This window comes from Anguilla rostrata, chromosome 14, assembly GCF_018555375.3.
Source record: "Anguilla rostrata isolate EN2019 chromosome 14, ASM1855537v3, whole genome shotgun sequence".
Lineage (NCBI taxonomy): Eukaryota > Metazoa > Chordata > Actinopteri > Anguilliformes > Anguillidae > Anguilla > Anguilla rostrata.
The window spans coordinates 1,340,340-1,357,688 of NC_057946.1; the positions used below are offsets into that span (position 1 = coordinate 1,340,340).

Consider the following 17,349-nt stretch of genomic DNA (forward strand, 5'->3'; position numbering starts at 1 on the left):
GTGACTCAGGTGCTTTTATGTTGTTTAGTCTTTTAAACGATCAGTCCCACCAGCAAACTCCCGAATCAGCCCCCCACACACCCACTCACCTTGCCAATATTGCTGTCCTCTCTTGGGCCCTAAGGCCCCTGAAAACTTTCCCATTTCCCCCCCTTATCTGTGCTCCTGAGCAGGAGAGCAGCGGGGAGTTCGCCTGTCAATCTATCTCCAAGCAACAGAACATTCCAGAAGCAAATCCCGGAGTTCTCCTCAGAGGGAAAAGGCAACCTTCAGCACCGGCAGGGAACAGGCGAGTTTAGAGAAAAGGCAACCTTCAGCACTGGCAGGGAACAGGTGAGTTTAGAGTTCAGAGACACAGGTCCTTTTTAAGATCTCACACTTCGGTGCCAAAGTAATCAGAGTGGACCTGCTCGACACCAGGACTGCTCAGTATGCGCTCGCTCCACACGCGCAGATAATGGGGTTCTGAAACAGCGACTGCGACGTAACGACCTGCGCTGGCTCTCTTTCTGACCTCATTACGCGGAAAACTTCGCCAGAAAATGAGAGCCATGAAAGAGCACGAATGGTCTTTGGCTCTCGGAGTGAAGATGAAGAGGAGGAAGAGGGCAGCCTCGACAAAGAAAGAGCCGTTCCATTAGTGTTAATTTATAAGGTTTCAAAACTGCTGCATTAAAAAAAAAAAAAATCAATATTTCGCATTGAGAGAATGATTAATTGCACTACTGCTGACCACGAGATACAGGACTTAATGAAACCCCGCTGACAAAAAGTCTACAGCTGAAGCAGTTCCTGCGCAGCTCCCTAAATTAAACTTCCTGAGACACTGTAATAGAAAGGTAGCCGCGAATATCAGAATTACAATGAACCAGGTATCAGGTTTCAAGTCCTATTTCAAAGCTGGCTTCCCTGTGGTTCCTGACCTTTATGTCACACACAGACACAGACAGCTATGTCTTTCACACATCCACTGTGTGTGTCTGACCCCTGACTCACCTGTCTCTGATTCAACTGTCTCTGACTCACCTGTCCCTGACTCACCTGTCTCTGACTCACCTGTCCATGATTCACCTGACTCACCTGTCTGTGACTCACCTGTCCGAGCGGTCTTGATGTTCACAGGCTGGAACCCGCCGTTGAGGGCGGAGGAGTCGATGATGTCAGAGTCGAAGCGGCGGTGGTTCTTGCGGTAGACGAAGAGAGCCACGATGACGGAGATGAGCAGGCACATGATGACAGCGATGACGACGCCCACGTACAGCGCCACGTCGTCCGAGCTGGGCGCGGCTGTGGGGGGTGGGGGGGGGGGGGGGAATCAGGTCAGTATCAGGCCACCTGAAACCACCATTGCATCTGGTGGTCTGCAGTGCTAGCATTTATGCGGCTATACCTGGTGGTCTGTACTGTGATGAGATTTTATGTGATGGTCTGTGTAAGGTCAAGGCCAGGTCAGTATCAACCTGACTGAAACCACCATTGTATGGTATCTGTTAGTGTTTCTGCTGCTATACCTGGTGGTCTGTTCTGGTCTGTTCTATGATGTGATTATACGTGAATGGTCTGTGCTACTATTACATGTAATTTCATATGATATAATATATGTGTACAGCATATGTGACATCAGATGCACTTTGGTCTGCTTCAAACGGCTGTGTTCTTGTCTGCTGTTGTGATGTCACAGTTTGTGTAATGTGTGGTTTTGCTTTTGGTTGTTTTTACACCTGGTTGGGGACTGCAGATAAAAAAGCAGCTTCCTAGTTAAATATTGCAATATTATATTCACCTCTCTTACACGGACACCTCTGCTGAAATATTGATCTGTGAGCATTGTCCCTGTCCCAGTACACACATAAAATAAAAAAATGAATAATAATAAAAAAATCAACAAGTGAATCCCGAGTCACACCTCTAAAAGACATCACTGGAGAACACATAACTGTCGCTAACAGCAGAAGCGCTAACGCGTGGCCAATCTCCTGCAGAACTGAAATCTGCTGATCGGGCGCGGGCAGCCAAGCAGGATGGAGGGAGCTTTGATACACCCAGGAAGACATCCTTCAGCACCGACCGATCTTAATTAAGTGATTAGTGAACAGGCTGAAGAGATTCTGTTGGGCAGTGTTTAAAGATTGTTTTCAGGAGCAGGGTAGTGGAAGACAAGTATTCTCGCTACAGCATTTGACTTTGCTCTTGTTTTTTTTCTCTTTCCTTTTAATGCAGTTCTTTTTAAACCAGGCTGTACCGGTTGTTGATCTCATATCAGCAAGTGGTCCAACGTGTGTTCAGGTCGCCAGTCCATCGCAAAGCATCATCAGCGATGTAAACTATTTATAACTTAATAACAACTTAAAAATGATTTAAACAATCTAATAAGCCTGCTGTTTGTTTCCCATGATTCCATTTAAGCCGCAACAAATGATAAAATGTCTCAGTGATTTATGATATGCCTGTAATGTCTTCACCTGCCTAAAACAGGTCATATTCCTAATCATCACACCTGCTTTATGAATCACCTTAATGACGAACGAGAAAAACAGGCTGCCCCAAATGGCGATGCAGAAAAACATTAATGCCATTAAAAAGCCATGTTCACCGACTGGAGAATTCAGCTGCTTAACGGTGTGTCAGGCTTTCAACAAAACTGCTGCCAACATTTACAAACACGTCCACACCGTGGACACTTTGCCCCACCCTCCCTTCTCGCTCTCCCCTCCTCTCTATCTCTCGCTCTCTCTCTGTCTGTCTCATTCTTTCTGTCTCTGTCTTTCACTCTCTCTCCCTCTCTCTCACATGCTTTCTCTGTCTCCCTCTGTCGATCGCTCGCTCTCTCTCTCTGTCCCTCTCTCTCCTTAACTCTCTCACGCACTCTTTCTATTTCTCTTTCTCCTTCTCTCACATGCATGCTCTCTCTCTCATGCGCTCTATCTCTCACTCTCTCTCTTTCTCCCTCTCTCCCTCTCTCCCTTTCTCCCTCTCGCTTCACAGATCACATTAGATGTCTCTCTTCGTTGTTTTTCCGGCTCCATCAGCACATTCCGTGAGGCCTGCCGCTCGTGGCGGAGAGGCTCCGACAGGCCTTCATTACAGCCTGGCTCGGAACGTTCCGGAGAACTGGAAGCTGTCAGAGATTTGATGGTAATGACTGCAATTAATCCCCCTTTCCCTGCCAGCGCACTGACATCTTAACAATGAGGGGACCGGACCGACGGGCCGGGCGCAGGAGAACACGGGGGAAGATGTGGTCACTGGGACCGGTCCTATAATTATGAAAAAGAATGGAACCCATTTCTGCAAACGAGAGGCGCTGGACGCAGATGTCTGCACTGGAGAGAGAGCAGTGGACTAAATTTACTAATCACTTGCCAGGGGCTGGAATATAGGAAGAACCTTCCTTGCATGGAATAAATCACCGGTCCATATTTACTAAACTGTAAAGAATTAATTGTTATGAAAAAAAAAGGAGGGGGGGGGCTTTTGCCCCAAGTTTTGAGAATGCTGTGGTCTGGACCCCCCACCCCCGGTCCAGCCCCCCTTTTGTCACCACCTGCTGCTCCCCACCACCGCCACCCGGCCCCTCCCATCACCTAGGCCGCCACCTCAGGACTGTGTCATTTAGCTAACACCAATTCGATCAACATAAACATTGACTGACTGACTGACCATATTGGTCACCAATCTACACCCTGAGCTGACCAGAGGAGGATGGGTTCCCCCCTTGAGTCTGGCTTCTTCCGAGGTTTCTTCCCATCTGCCACAGAGAGTTTTTCCCTTGCCACTGTTGCCTTAGGCTTGCTCCTGTGGGGGTTTAGGCCAGGGTTGTCTGTGAAGCGTATTGTGACAACTGTTTGTGAAATGCGCTACATAAATACAGTTTGATTGATTGAATTATACTGAACCGCACAAACTGGCCACCCTTTGAGCCTCCATGATGCTTTCAACGCCTCAGTCAATCTCCATACTTCGCTGTCCGTAGTTCTGAAACACTGGGAGTATGTCGGACAAGCTTTAATTAGCATTATCGAAGCGTAAAAACACAGCGTCATTTGTGGCTGTTTGTTTAACGAAATAATAACTGAAATAAATCTCTATACTTACATGGTTTTCAAGTAAAATTTCCACTCAGTAAATAATCAAATTTCGATTTCTATCAGAAACTAGTCACACTCATTCAGATGGTGTAAGCATTTAAGAACAGTACATCACAAAAGCGACGGCCACTTGAAGTGTCCTCCAGTGGGAAGTGAAGGAGAATCCATATTTTATTCTCAATAACCTCTTACATCTTACCATCAAACCACTGAACAGGGGACAGGCACATTTCACAGGCAATCCACCTGTTCTACTCCCAAAGACAGTTCAATCCTCTTAAGGAATCCACAATTAACTCACCACAAAAAGTTCAGCAAGTCATTAAATCTGTAATAAAGGGCTTTTCTTTTCCTGAAAACACGTGCATCCTCTTAAAACAAAAAAAGACCCCCCAAGTAGACCCTCAATTACCTCCAAAAAGAGCTTAACTCTTTAAATCTAGCAGCTGACTCCCAGTACCAGAGTCCTACATGCTCTATCTCAGAGCTCTATGATGGTGCAGGTCTGAAGATGAAATGCATTCGTCCGCCACAGGAGGGCAGTATTTACCGTAGGCGCGCTCTCACTCTCCATTCACAAGCACATCGGCATGGTAATGTAATTAGAGGGTCATTATGAGACGATTGGCAGCAGCAGACTCTCCCTGTTACCTGGTCGCAAGATAAGTCTTGAGGAAAACAGGTCTCACCCCATGACTAAGGGGGGGGGTGGGGTGGGGGTGGGGGGGGATTGCGGGGATGGGAGGGGTGAGGGGTTGTCTTCACATAACCCTCAGTCGAGACACATTTTGAGGAGTCAGTCACCTTGGTTCAGGAATCAATTTCCAGCAGACTGACCCCTGACCCAGAGCAGTTGACGCCTGACCCGCGCACTCCACCTACCTGTCCTTCCTGTTCACCCAAGACCAGCCCAGTTTTATTTATTTTTTTGCCAGCACAGACATCTGAAGTGCGACAAACCAGCATTATCTTCTGTCATTTCCACTGAACCATTCGTCTCAGTGCTGTGTCAAATAACACAAATAATAATGAAAGGCCTGTTTGACACACGGTCAGGTTGTCCTGCCTGATCCACACCTCCTTCCTCTAAGGTTTAAGAAAGAGTGGAAGGTCCGGTGTGTATAAAAGCAGTGCTCCTGTGATGAACAGGAGACCTGGTCGTGATTAGGCGAGCGTCTGATCTCACTGATGAGCCTGTGGCCTAATTAGGCAACCTGGGCTTTATGCAGAGCGGGGGTGGGGGTGGGGGGGTGGGGGGACGACGACTGGGGGGCTGGGTTTGATTATCCGCCAATCACCCCCAGTGATTTGGGAGGAACACGCCAGAGGAACCTTCAACTCTCAGTCTCTACCTATGGAGTCCTGCAGTCCTGCGTCCGCTCGGCAGTCTGAGTCCAACGAGCCAAAGCAGCGAAGCATCACCCATCACTCACACACGCTCGTCTGTGATTGGCCCAGACTTGCCGATCGAGCCAATGAGAGGAGAGTGCGCTGACTTTGTACCTACATGGCCTGATACTTCAGGGGTTGATTTCGGGACAAGCCTCACCAAGCAATCGGCTCATCGTAGCTCTTGAAGGTAGCTGTCGACGGTCACACCTTTGTTTCACCTCCTCCCAGCCAATAAAAATATGTTGAGCATACGGTAGCAAGCTGCATATCTAACACACGTTAAATGTATTACAGTGTTTTCCTGTAAATAACTGTATGCATTTTAGCTGTTTCATACTTTTTGCTATGTTACAAACTTTAACCGTAAAATTAACGGGCTTGACAAGAATCTCAGCAATGCTCCAGTGAGACACTCCCGCCTGTCAGAGAGCAGAAGCAAGAAAGAATGGCGCCATGATTCCAACATGGCGGACCCCCCCCCCGCTCAGAAACCCACAGAGGAGAAGTGTTAGAGAGGAGAGGGGAGCAGCGTGCTGAGGGGCCGGGTGAGGAGACGGCACCAGACACGCTCAGACTCAGAGAAGAGAACACAGAGTTCAGAAAGGAAACAATTAGCGGTGGGGAAAAAAGAAAAAGCGGAGACAGAGACAGACAATAAACGAGAAAAAAAGAACCAAAATAAAATGATGAGAACTCACATGGAAATCCAAAACCACTCGGGGGTTTAGGCTCAGTAGACATCTGATACACAGAACCTTGGGGAAGAGAGGGGAGGGAGAAATTAAAACCAAATAAAACTCACACACACACACACACACACACACACACACACACACACACACACACACACACACACACACACGCACGCACGCACGCACGCACACAGACACATACACAGGTACAGATACACACACACACACACACACACACACACACACACATGCACACACACACACACACACGCACACGCACACACACACATACGCACACACACACACGCACACACACGCGCACGCACACACACACGCGCACGCACACAGACACACACACGCACACAGACACATACACACGCACACATACACAGACACACAGACACATACACAGACACACACACACGCACACAGACACACAGACACGCACACATACACAGACACACACGCACACAGACACACACACTCACACACATGCACAGACACACACACGCACACAGACACAGACACAGACACACACATACAGACACGCAGACACATACACACGCCACATACACAAATGCACAGACACACACGCACACACACACAGACACACACACGCACGCACACACACACACACACAAATGCACAGACACACACGCACACACACACACTCACACACACGCACACAGACACACACACGCACGCACACACACACACACACACACACACAGATGCACACACACACAAATGCACAGACACACACGCACACACACACACGCACACAGACACACACACGCACACACACACTCACACACACGCACAGACACACACACAGACACATGCAGACACACGCACACACACACAAATGAAACAGGGCGGCGATGGCAGGACGGATGACGGTTATAAAAGTGTTTATCAGCGCTGCACATCCCTCTCCCCCGCCTCGACCCGCATTAACGCTGAACTGCGGCGCATTACCAGTGCGGCAGGCAGAGAGAGGGTCTATCAGCTGATATTTTCAATTTGTTACGACGAATGACTGAGCAAATTAGATTTCCGTCTGACGAACGGGGCCTAGCTCCAAGTGCCTATCGTCTGGCATTTGGCAGGAATCCATGAGTAGATGTATTCGGGGGGGTGGTATGGGGGGCCGGCTGCTGTGAACACACCGGTGCCCAGTATTGAAAAGGTAGTGATGATAAGCCCCCTCTGACATTACTGTGGGATCCCGTCTGCGATGAAGGCCCAAAAGGTCACTTCTCATTCTGCGAGAGAGCTGCAGACTCGGTCCACAGGAACAATCAAAAACAAGAGACCACGCCAAAGTCCAAATAAGCACCAAACCGTGGACCGGCCTTTTCGGACGTGACTGTGTGTGGGAGTAGGGCAGAGAATGATCACAGAGTAAGCCCTGAAAGAGCACAATTTATTAGCCCTTTAAGGTGTGGAACCACAAATATGTGATCTTAACCGAACATTATAATGGTGATGTAACAGTCGCCACGTCTAAACTGAAAGCAGTGGAGTTCTAGAACACTGACTAGTGACTAGAACACTGATAGTTCGGAAAAATGAAAACATTCCAAAAAACCTACTCTTCAAAGGGTTTAAGACTCGCAAAATGTCCTTAAACCACAAAAGACGCGCTCCAGAACAGAGAGGCCCAGAATGGGGGGGGGGGGGGGGGGAAGCACGTTAAACACAAGCCAATATACTATATTATTCGGTACAGTGCGACAAACCAGCGGATTAATAGATGGGCAGCAAAAAAAAACCGTATTTGATAGATGGCGGGTTTGCGCACATTTAATTAAGTGTGAAATGGAGCGGAGGAGGAGGCGGGAAGAAACGCTGCGACATTATTTATTATTTAGCCGCGCTCATGCGAGCTGACCCCTCTGCATCGCGAAACGGTGCTTAAAGGAACTATGAATATGCAACACGCAAGGTCCGCAGGTTAAACAACCAAGCAATTCATCTCAGGGGAGACAATATCAAACGCTCCGCCCAACACACATCAGCTATGCCTTACTGTACACCTGTACGCGTGACATCATCCAACTTAACAGGGAGGAAACTTGTTTTATGATACTTAAAATAATAATAATATAACTACAAATAAAGAATCAGTATCAAATGGATGTTAGAGGACAAAAGTATGTCGGTGTTCCCATGAACTCGGATAGAGGAACTACACAATAAATTGTTACATGAGCAGGCTCTTCTCTGGCCTTGTACTGCGCTGATGCCTGTCTGGTCCCCTTCCCGAGATCAATACGTCAAGAAAGATGTCATCCGTCTGAGAGCAGAGTCACCAGCGCGCGCTTAAACAAAGACATCACACAGAATGGAGAGAACCACGGGCGCACAGACGCAGAAGCCATCTCGGGTCAGACCATTTTCAGCATCCGGCTCGCAGAAAAACTTTGTGTCGACAGCTAGAAGCAAAAAAAAAACATCTTATTTTCCCAGAAAAATGCCAAACGAATGTTGCCATTGTTGATTGCGGGCAGTCGTTCATCAAGAATATCACAGCTTAGCTTGTACCTTTGAATTGAATGCGTACCAACAAAAAAAAAGAGCACTTAAGAATAAAATGCGTTTATTTTTCCCGAATGGTTTGCTTCTTGTGTTAAGTTGCTTTCTGATTTGGACAAATGGGCTGTTTGGCTGCAGTAATGGGGTTTACACAAAACGCGGCAATCGGTTTTAAAGCAAAAATCCACATTAAACCAACATTTGTGCATATCCTATTAAGGAAAACAAAGAAATAGCAAACAAACATCCGCACAATTGCTGAGGTGAAGCACGGAGGCCCAAATGCCGACTAAACCAGTTGCAGTGACATCGTCATTTGCCCGATATGACATGTTTGTTTAAGCAAATGAGCAACAACATGAGCAGCCTCTCTGATTTAGACTGAGAGAGCACAATAAACAACCGAATACGGGAACAATAGCTGAACAGTCTATGCTAAATATAATGCACACGCTACCTCAGCAGGGCGCCCTAAAATCCTCTTCTTGGAAAGTTTAATGGCGCACACGTCACACTCGTAATCATATCTGCAATAATATGAGCTTTTAGAGAACACGCATTTCTCCCGAATGCGCGCGGAGCAGCCGTTAGAGTGAAAACGACTGTCTTCTCCCCGTTTAGTCACAGATAATCAATCAGGGAAATGAACCTAAATCTATACGGCATCATTATGTGGTTTTATATTTGTGGTAAACTATTCATCAATCTAATGGAGAGCTAATGTTCCTGCTATGGATTTCTCACAGAGAGCAAAAGCTTCAATTTTTTTACAGCGTCGGTGTCAAATTCATCAGCATACTCCTGTGTTTTTTCGTAGTATCTGCAGCATTGTTTCATTAAAAAAATATTTTAATTAAAATACTTCAATCATTTTTCAATACAAATCATTTTTGAGGTGGCAAAACCGGTTTTTCCATTTCTCAAACGAATCTCTGTTGACGGTATGTCATTGAACTATGAACATGGTACATTGAACATTCATTTTCTTTTTTAATACAAATAGTTTATCCTGTAGAGCCTATCTTCATGATATCTGCTTATTTGTATATCAGCCTAAAAATTCTGAATCATTAACGACAAGATCCAAAAATAAATTCAAATAAATGAATCACCAGCATGTCCTTGTTTCTTACATACATTCTGGGTCAGTTCCTTGAGAGATTCAGATCAGCAATATTTGACCTCCTTTACAAGAATATTTTTTTAAAATCTGATTGTACAGCAATTCCAAAGGAATATTGTTCAGTCCTAAGAGTCTGTAGTTTGGTGTTTTGCCATTATATTACCTATTTTGGGGGTGTCCAATCTTATCTCAAAAGACCCTGTGTAGGTGCAAGTTTTTTTTTTGTTGCTTTACCCCAGCACTATGACACCTAATTCAACTAATGAACTAACGATGGTCTTCAATCAAGACCATGACAAGTCAAATTCGGTGTCTTAGTGTTGGGCTAAATCAAATATCTATACCCACACTGGCCCTTTTCAAAAAAATATTAATTTGGACACCTCTGTGTTCATGCACTCTGGGTTCACAATGAAATTGTAAAATCACAGACTTTCTTCAGACAGTCTGCAATCACTGGGTCTCAATCCACTGGAGAAGGGAAAAGTAAAGCAATAACTCTGACATCAGAGCAAAAAAAAAGACTTAAAAGTGAAAAGGAGCAGTTGTCTCCCCAGGGTCAGTCATTTTGGATGCTAGCAAGATTCATTCCAAGGTGAGGAACAGCTGGAAAACACATTGGCTTTGTGGTTTCGTGCCACTTAAAGTTGTGTGATTCAAGACTCTGTGTGCACCCACAGGGCCACAGCCAAGAACCGCTCTGCTTGCTACAGCTTAACAACACTTACGGAGCATTCTCCGAGTCTAAACCTGTCCTCACAGCTACTGCTAGTCTAAGTAGATTCTGTCATCACTGCCGTTATTGTAATATCCTTGATATGAGTCACCAAGACAGCGACAGATTTCGGCGGTTTTAAGATTGTGCTGTTTGAGTGCAAACATAGAACAACTAAAATGAACCAAAACCAAACAGATGGTACACATAAATCCTTCCAGCATGCTTGCATGTTCTGTGAGGGTAAGCCGTTTCTAAACAAAACTTTCAAAATGATGCGCGCTTTTGAGTTAATCTACACGATTACTGCTATCTTAAGTGATTACTGAGCTATTCATGGAAAAAAAGTGGATTTTGTTTTTCAAAAGAACTACAAGCTTGCTGAACAGGCTTACTGTATGCTGCTTGGAATACACATATAACACATAAAATGTAATATTTTGACTAGTGTAACCTTTTAACCACAGTTGTGACTATGTTACAGGAGGTTTTAAGAAACTCATGCTGTAGTTTTCTCAAAAAGAACAAGGTAAAATAACCCAGCCATACTGCACCGTAAGGGCTGTACCATGCATATAATTACTAGGTAAATATTTGCATCAACTACAACATGTAGGAATTAAATGGTAAATGGACTGCATTTATATAGCGCTTTTATCCAAAGCGCTTTACAATTGATGCCTCTCATTCGCCAGAGCAGTTAGGGGTTAGGGGTTAGGTGTCTTGCTCAAGGACACTTCGACACGCCCAGGGCGGGGTTTGAACCGGCAACCCTCCGACTGCCAGACAATTGGTCTTACCTCCTGAGCTATGTCGCCCCTAGAATTAACATTAACTGAAGCTTACTAAACATTTCCCCTTGCATGGTGGACAAAGAGATATTGCAGGCAATTCAACAAATGTGTGCTTGAAAATGATCAACTTGATCTACAGTCAAATACTCTGTGCTGGCTTGTGTTATTTACACCACATTTTTCTCAAATCAAAATGCATACACACGCACACGCCCACTCACACACACACACACACGCACACGCACAGGCATATGCATACGCACACACACACACTCACACACACACAGCACCAATGGTACAGTACTTGCAGATAATGCCCGACTGTGTGGTCAGAATAATTAGTTTAGGCTGTTCCCTCAGCAGCAGTAACTTGCTGCTAATGGTCTCTAATGGTCTAGAGGAGCTAGCGGTTTAGAGGAGCTAATGGTCTAGAGGAGCTAGCGGTTTAGAGGAGCTAATGGTCTAGAGGAGCTAGCGGTTTAGAGGAGCTAATGGTCTAGAGGAGCTAGCGGTTTAGAGGAGCTAATGGTCTAGAGGAGCTAGCGGTTTAGAGGAGCTAATGGTCTAGAGGAGCTAGCGGTTTAGAGGAGCTAATGGTCTAGAGGAGCTAGCGGTTTAGAGGAGCTAATGGTCTAGAGGAGCTAGCGGTTTAGAGGAGCTAATGGTCTAGAGGAGCTAGCGGTTTAGAGGAGCTAATGGTCTAGAGGAGCTAACAGAAAGGCAGTCCTGCTAATGGTCTAGAGGAGCTAACAGATAGGCAGTCCTGCTAATGGTCTAGAGGAGCTAACAGAAAGGCAGTCCTGCTAATGGTCTAGAGGAGCTAACAGATAGGCAGCCCTGCTAATGGTCTAGAGGAGCTAACAGAAAGGCAGTCCTGCTAATGGTCTAGAGGAGCTAACAGATAGGCAGTCCTGCTAATGGTCTAGAGGAGCTAACAGAAAGGCAGCCCTGCTAATGGTCTAGAGGAGCTAACAGATAGACAGCCCTGCTAATGGTCTAGAGGAGCTAACAGAAAGGCAGTCCTGCTAATGGTCTAGAGGAGCTAACAGATAAGCAGCCCTGCTAATGGTCTAGAGGAGCTAACAGATAGGAAGTTCTGCTAATGGTCTAGAGGAGCTAACAGATAAGCAGTCAACACTGTTTCAGAAGAGCTCTCTATTCAGCTTGGGGAGAGGATTCGCCACCAATGTTTCAGATTTCTTCCAGCCCATGCAGGCCTCCATGTATAATAAATGAAAGACAGAATGGATTGTGGAACTGTAGAACCCTGCAACCCATACCCCCACCCCCCCCCACCCCCGCCTCTTTTCCCTCCCCCAGCATAACAGGAATACGCATCCACTAAAGAGCCTTTCTCTGTCTGCAGAAAATCCACAGTCAGACCACAGGTCCGCTGGATATTTGTGCAGTTTTTTCAGAGGAGAACTCGAGATTGTAGAAGTGAGCACTGATGGACTTACAGAGAATAAAGAGGCTTTCTCCTTTTTCCTCTTTTAATATTTTCAGAATAAAAAATAAAACTCACAGAGCAACAGTGGAGCAGCAACACATATAATTGCTTGTCAACACATATAATTGGCAAGTGAAGAAAAACAGCAGGCAAGTCTTTCTCCAACTTTACTTTGCCAGTTATTTTTCTTTCTTTTTGTTTTTTGTTCCCTCTCATTTGAATCATGTGCTCTTTAAATGTGAACTAAAAAAAAATCACTAATCACTGTACCAGAGCATGGCAATTATACACTGTGAAAACGTATTATGAACATTCATCATATTTTATATATAGTTCCTGGATGCAGAGGCCATGACTTGAGTAATTGCCTACAGTAGTTCACATTGTGGTGTGGAGTTTTAAAAGTCGGTGCTCTGAATGCGATATTTATATCTTGTGGAAAGGCATAACTGCACATTGTTTTCTTTTCTGACACATTTCATTTCCATTTAAAGGGATACTATGCAGGATTTTTATCTCGAAAAAATAATAAAATAACCACGCTAACCATGCATATGATGCACTGGCAATTTCTGTCTTTACACAGTTTCACTGAATTTGTGTACCTTTACCTGTACTTGTTATTCTAAAATATGTTCGGGACGTTTCTGGGCGTGGCACTAGTTTCTGCATGGGGAGTGGCGGGGGGGTGGTGTGGCTACAGAGCCTGTGGTTTGGGATCAGATTTCATACAGAGTGTTCATTGCTAAAGCTAGCTAGCCACTGTAATGGCCCAGATACAGCAAAGCAAAAAGACGAGCTGACAGGTCTCGTTCGAGAACAAGAGTTGACTCTGGAATGGCTTTTCCTCGGTGGCGTCCGCCGAGGCTCGCCAAGGGGATGAACAGCTGATGCAGAGCTGGCCTGTTTTCGGTTGGACCTGTCACGTGACCTCTAGGTACCCAGCCAGGGCTGCCGCACGCCGGGTTTTTCACCGGAATGTCCGGCCGTCTAATTGTCAAATTATCTGCAGCCGATGTTGCCTGATGTCCCGTCCTGAGCAGTTGATGGGGGAAATTCACCGGCAGTTTCGAATGAATCTGAGTGTCTGTGACTCGGGTCAGGCACTCGGGGGGAGTGGGCGGGGTTAAAGATGGAGGACGACATCTTTGATTATAAACACAGGCTAAAAATAATCCTGCATAGCATACCTTAAACAAAGTAATACACTCTGGGTGATAAGCTATCATCTTTCCCACAATGTGCACACACACACAAACACACACACATACAGGAGTCCATTCATACATCAGGCTCTTAAAATACTTGCACACCCCCATACATGCCGTGTGTGTGTGTGTGTGTGTGTGTGTGTGTGTTTGCGTGACTGCGTGTCTGTATAAGCGTGCGTGTGTTTGTGTGTGACTGTATAAGTGTGTGTGTGTGTGTGTTTGTGTGTGTTTGTGTGTGTGCATACGTGAGGGTTTCTGATCAGAGGTGCAGGGTGCTTAGAGATGGAGACAGACGGCACGGCTGCATTATTGAAGAGGAAGAGGAGGAGGAGGAGGAGGCAGGGAGGCCGATACTCACTCTGCATGCACAGCCCGTCCGTGCAGTTCTGAGACTGCAGCACCATGCCGTCACAGTCCCTCCCCCCGTTTTTGGGTGCGGGGGCGGCGCACTCTCTCCTCCTCCAATGAGTGCACTCGGTCCCACAGGTAGACCACTTACTCCACTCAGTCCACAGACCGTCCACTGTAACAGACAAAAAAGGCAGGTACACATAAACGACCAATCAGAGTGAGCCTAACCCTCTCCAATGAGTGCACTCGGTCCCACAGGTAGACCACTTCCTCCACTCAGTCCACAGACCGTCCGCTGTAACAGGAAGAAGGTACGTGTAAACGACCAATCAGAGTGAGCCTAACTCTCTCCAATCAGTGCACTCGGTCCCACAGGTAGACCGTTACTCCACTCAGTCCACAGACTGTCCTCTGTAACAGGAAGAAGGTACGCGTAAACGCAACTTCTGTTATCTTGCCCCTCAGGGAAGACTACATGCTACGTCAGAAAGCAGTGAATGAGGCTTATTTATAAGATTATAGTGCATTTTTGCGGGGATTTATTTCATTATTTCATTAAAATCACAAGGCTGAACTAGACAAATAAATTTGGTGTGCTGACAATTGACGCAATACCACATACAGCTTTATCTATAAACTTTGCACTTACGGACTAACAAACAAACAGACACTAGACAATTGCTATCTTGTAAAATTTCTAGCTGCCTAACCGAACAGTTATTATTACATTAGTCAGCGATGCCTGCAGATTAGACATGGGAGTAACCCGCTAATTAAGGAAACTATCTGTCCTCACAATCACACGCAATCATCTCACCTCCGGGATTGGTCGAGCCGGGAACAGATTTAAAACATAATTGCCCGTCTTCAAAATTGCATCAGCATTAAAAATGAACAAAAAAGCTCAATCTTTTGTTAAAGCCAGACTGTTCTTCTGGAAAAAAGGAAGAATAATTGGCCTTACCCCAAAATTACTGTCAGCGACATCCCTGCTTTCAGACTAATGTTAGGACACGTCCACAAATGCCACCCTCCATCAGAAAACCCACTCAACAATTTCCGTATGTTATAGCATCACCGAACAGTTTATCGGCAGTTTAAACATCATATATAGTAACATATAATCTGCTCGCTCCATAATATATAGTAACATATAATCTGCTCACTCACTAGTCAGCTCATTCGTCACATACAGTAACTAATATGATGACTTCATTTATTTAGCCTGCATCCCATTTATTTTGTGGTTTACATTCACAGAATTAATTAAAACATTCGTAGTAATCTACGCATCCAGCTTTACGGTACCAGGACAGAGTTGTAAATCATGGCTGACAGATGCGTCAGGGCTTTTGATTTCCACGTGAATACTGCAGGGATTCGGTTCATTTGCATATTTGCTGCTAGTAAAACAACCTTGAAATCTTTTAAACACATGAAATTGTAAACACATTTCACACACAACATAATTTGGTGCATGGAAATTACTTGCCCATCCGTACATTTTGTAAACTGCTTATTCCTGGTCAGGGTTGGGGGGGTGGGAGGGGCTGGAGCCTATTCCAGCATGCATTGGATGAGAGGCAGGAATATACCCTGGATGGGTCGCCAATCTGTCACATGGCACACACACCATTCACTCACACACTCATACCTAGTGGCAATTTAAGAGTCTCCAATTAGCCAAACCTGCATGTCTTTGGACTGCTGGAGGAAACCAGAGCACCCGGAGGAAACCCACGCGGACACGGGGAGAATATGCACAACTCCACACAGAAAGGCCCTGTGAGGTGACAATGCAACCCACTGCACCACCTTGCTGCCCCCATGGAGATTTGTGTTTATTAAAATATCTCTCATATTGCAATAATGTGCCCCATGATAAAGCCCTATGATGTGTTTAAATGTGTCTTCAGTGTTCAGCGTGAGAGCAGACAGGACCCTACCTGGACACAGGGAAGTGCGTACCCTACCTGGACACAGGGAAGTGCGTACCCTACCTGGACACAGGGAAGTGCAGGCCAGCTTCTGGACGCCCTGCCCCTCACACATGGTGCCCCCGTTGAGGGGCGCGGGGTTTGTGCAGCTGCGGGTCCTCTTCTGGAACCCCCGCCCGCAGCGGCTGTTACACACCGACCACTCGGTCCACGTCGACCAGCCCCCGTGCACTGCCGAAAGAGGAGAGGCGTCACCCCCATCCCCCCACGGTGCCAACGCTCCCTGCCCCCGCTAAACCCACCCCCCCCACGGTGCCAACGCTCCCTGCCCCCGCTAAACCCACCCCCCCACGGTGCCAACGCTCCCTGCCCCCTAAACCCACCCCCACGGTGCCAACGCTCCCTGCCCCGCTAAACCCACCCCCACGGTGCCAACGCTCCCTGCCCCCTAAACCCACCCCCACGGTGCCAACGGTCCTGCCCGCTAAACCCACCCCCACGGTGCCAACGCTCCGGCCCCGCTAAACCCCCCCACGCTGCCAACGCTCCCGGCCCCGCTAACCACCACCCCCACGGTGCCAACGCGCCCCCCCACGGTGCCAACGCTCCCTGCCCTCGCTAAACCCCCCCAGTGCCAACGCTCCCGGCCCCCGCTAAACCACCCCCCACGGTGCCAACGCTCCCTGCCCCGCTAAACCCACCCCCCACGGTGCCAACGCTCCGGCCCCGCTAAACCCACCCCCCACGGTGCCAACGCTCCTGCCCCCTAAACCCACCCCCACGGTGCCAACGCTCCCTGCCCCGCTAAACCCACCCCCACGGTGCCAACGCTCCTGCCCCCTAAACCCACCCCCCACGGTGCCAACGCTCCCTGCCCCGCTAAACCCCCCGCCACGGTGCCAACGCTCCTGCCCTCGCTAAAACCCCCCCACGGTGCCAACGCTCCCAACCCCCACGGTGCTCCCGGCCCCCGCTAAAGGAACCCGCTCCAGCCGCTACATCGTTAGCGGCTCGCAGCTGTTAGCGGTCACGGCTCGCAGCTCGCCTCGCTGGCGGGA

General features: G+C 47.2%; 1 protein-coding gene across 1 annotated transcript in view; it reads right to left on the bottom strand.

The window, feature by feature from the left end:
- LOC135239000 (netrin receptor UNC5C-like) overlaps nt 1–17,349 on the bottom strand; it is a 184,074-nt gene that overhangs the window by 22,672 nt on the left and 144,053 nt on the right. The window contains 3 exon segments of the mRNA XM_064307276.1: nt 1,096–1,287; nt 14,362–14,526; nt 16,355–16,522. Coding sequence (XP_064163346.1) covers nt 1,096–1,287; nt 14,362–14,526; nt 16,355–16,522 — 525 coding nt within the window.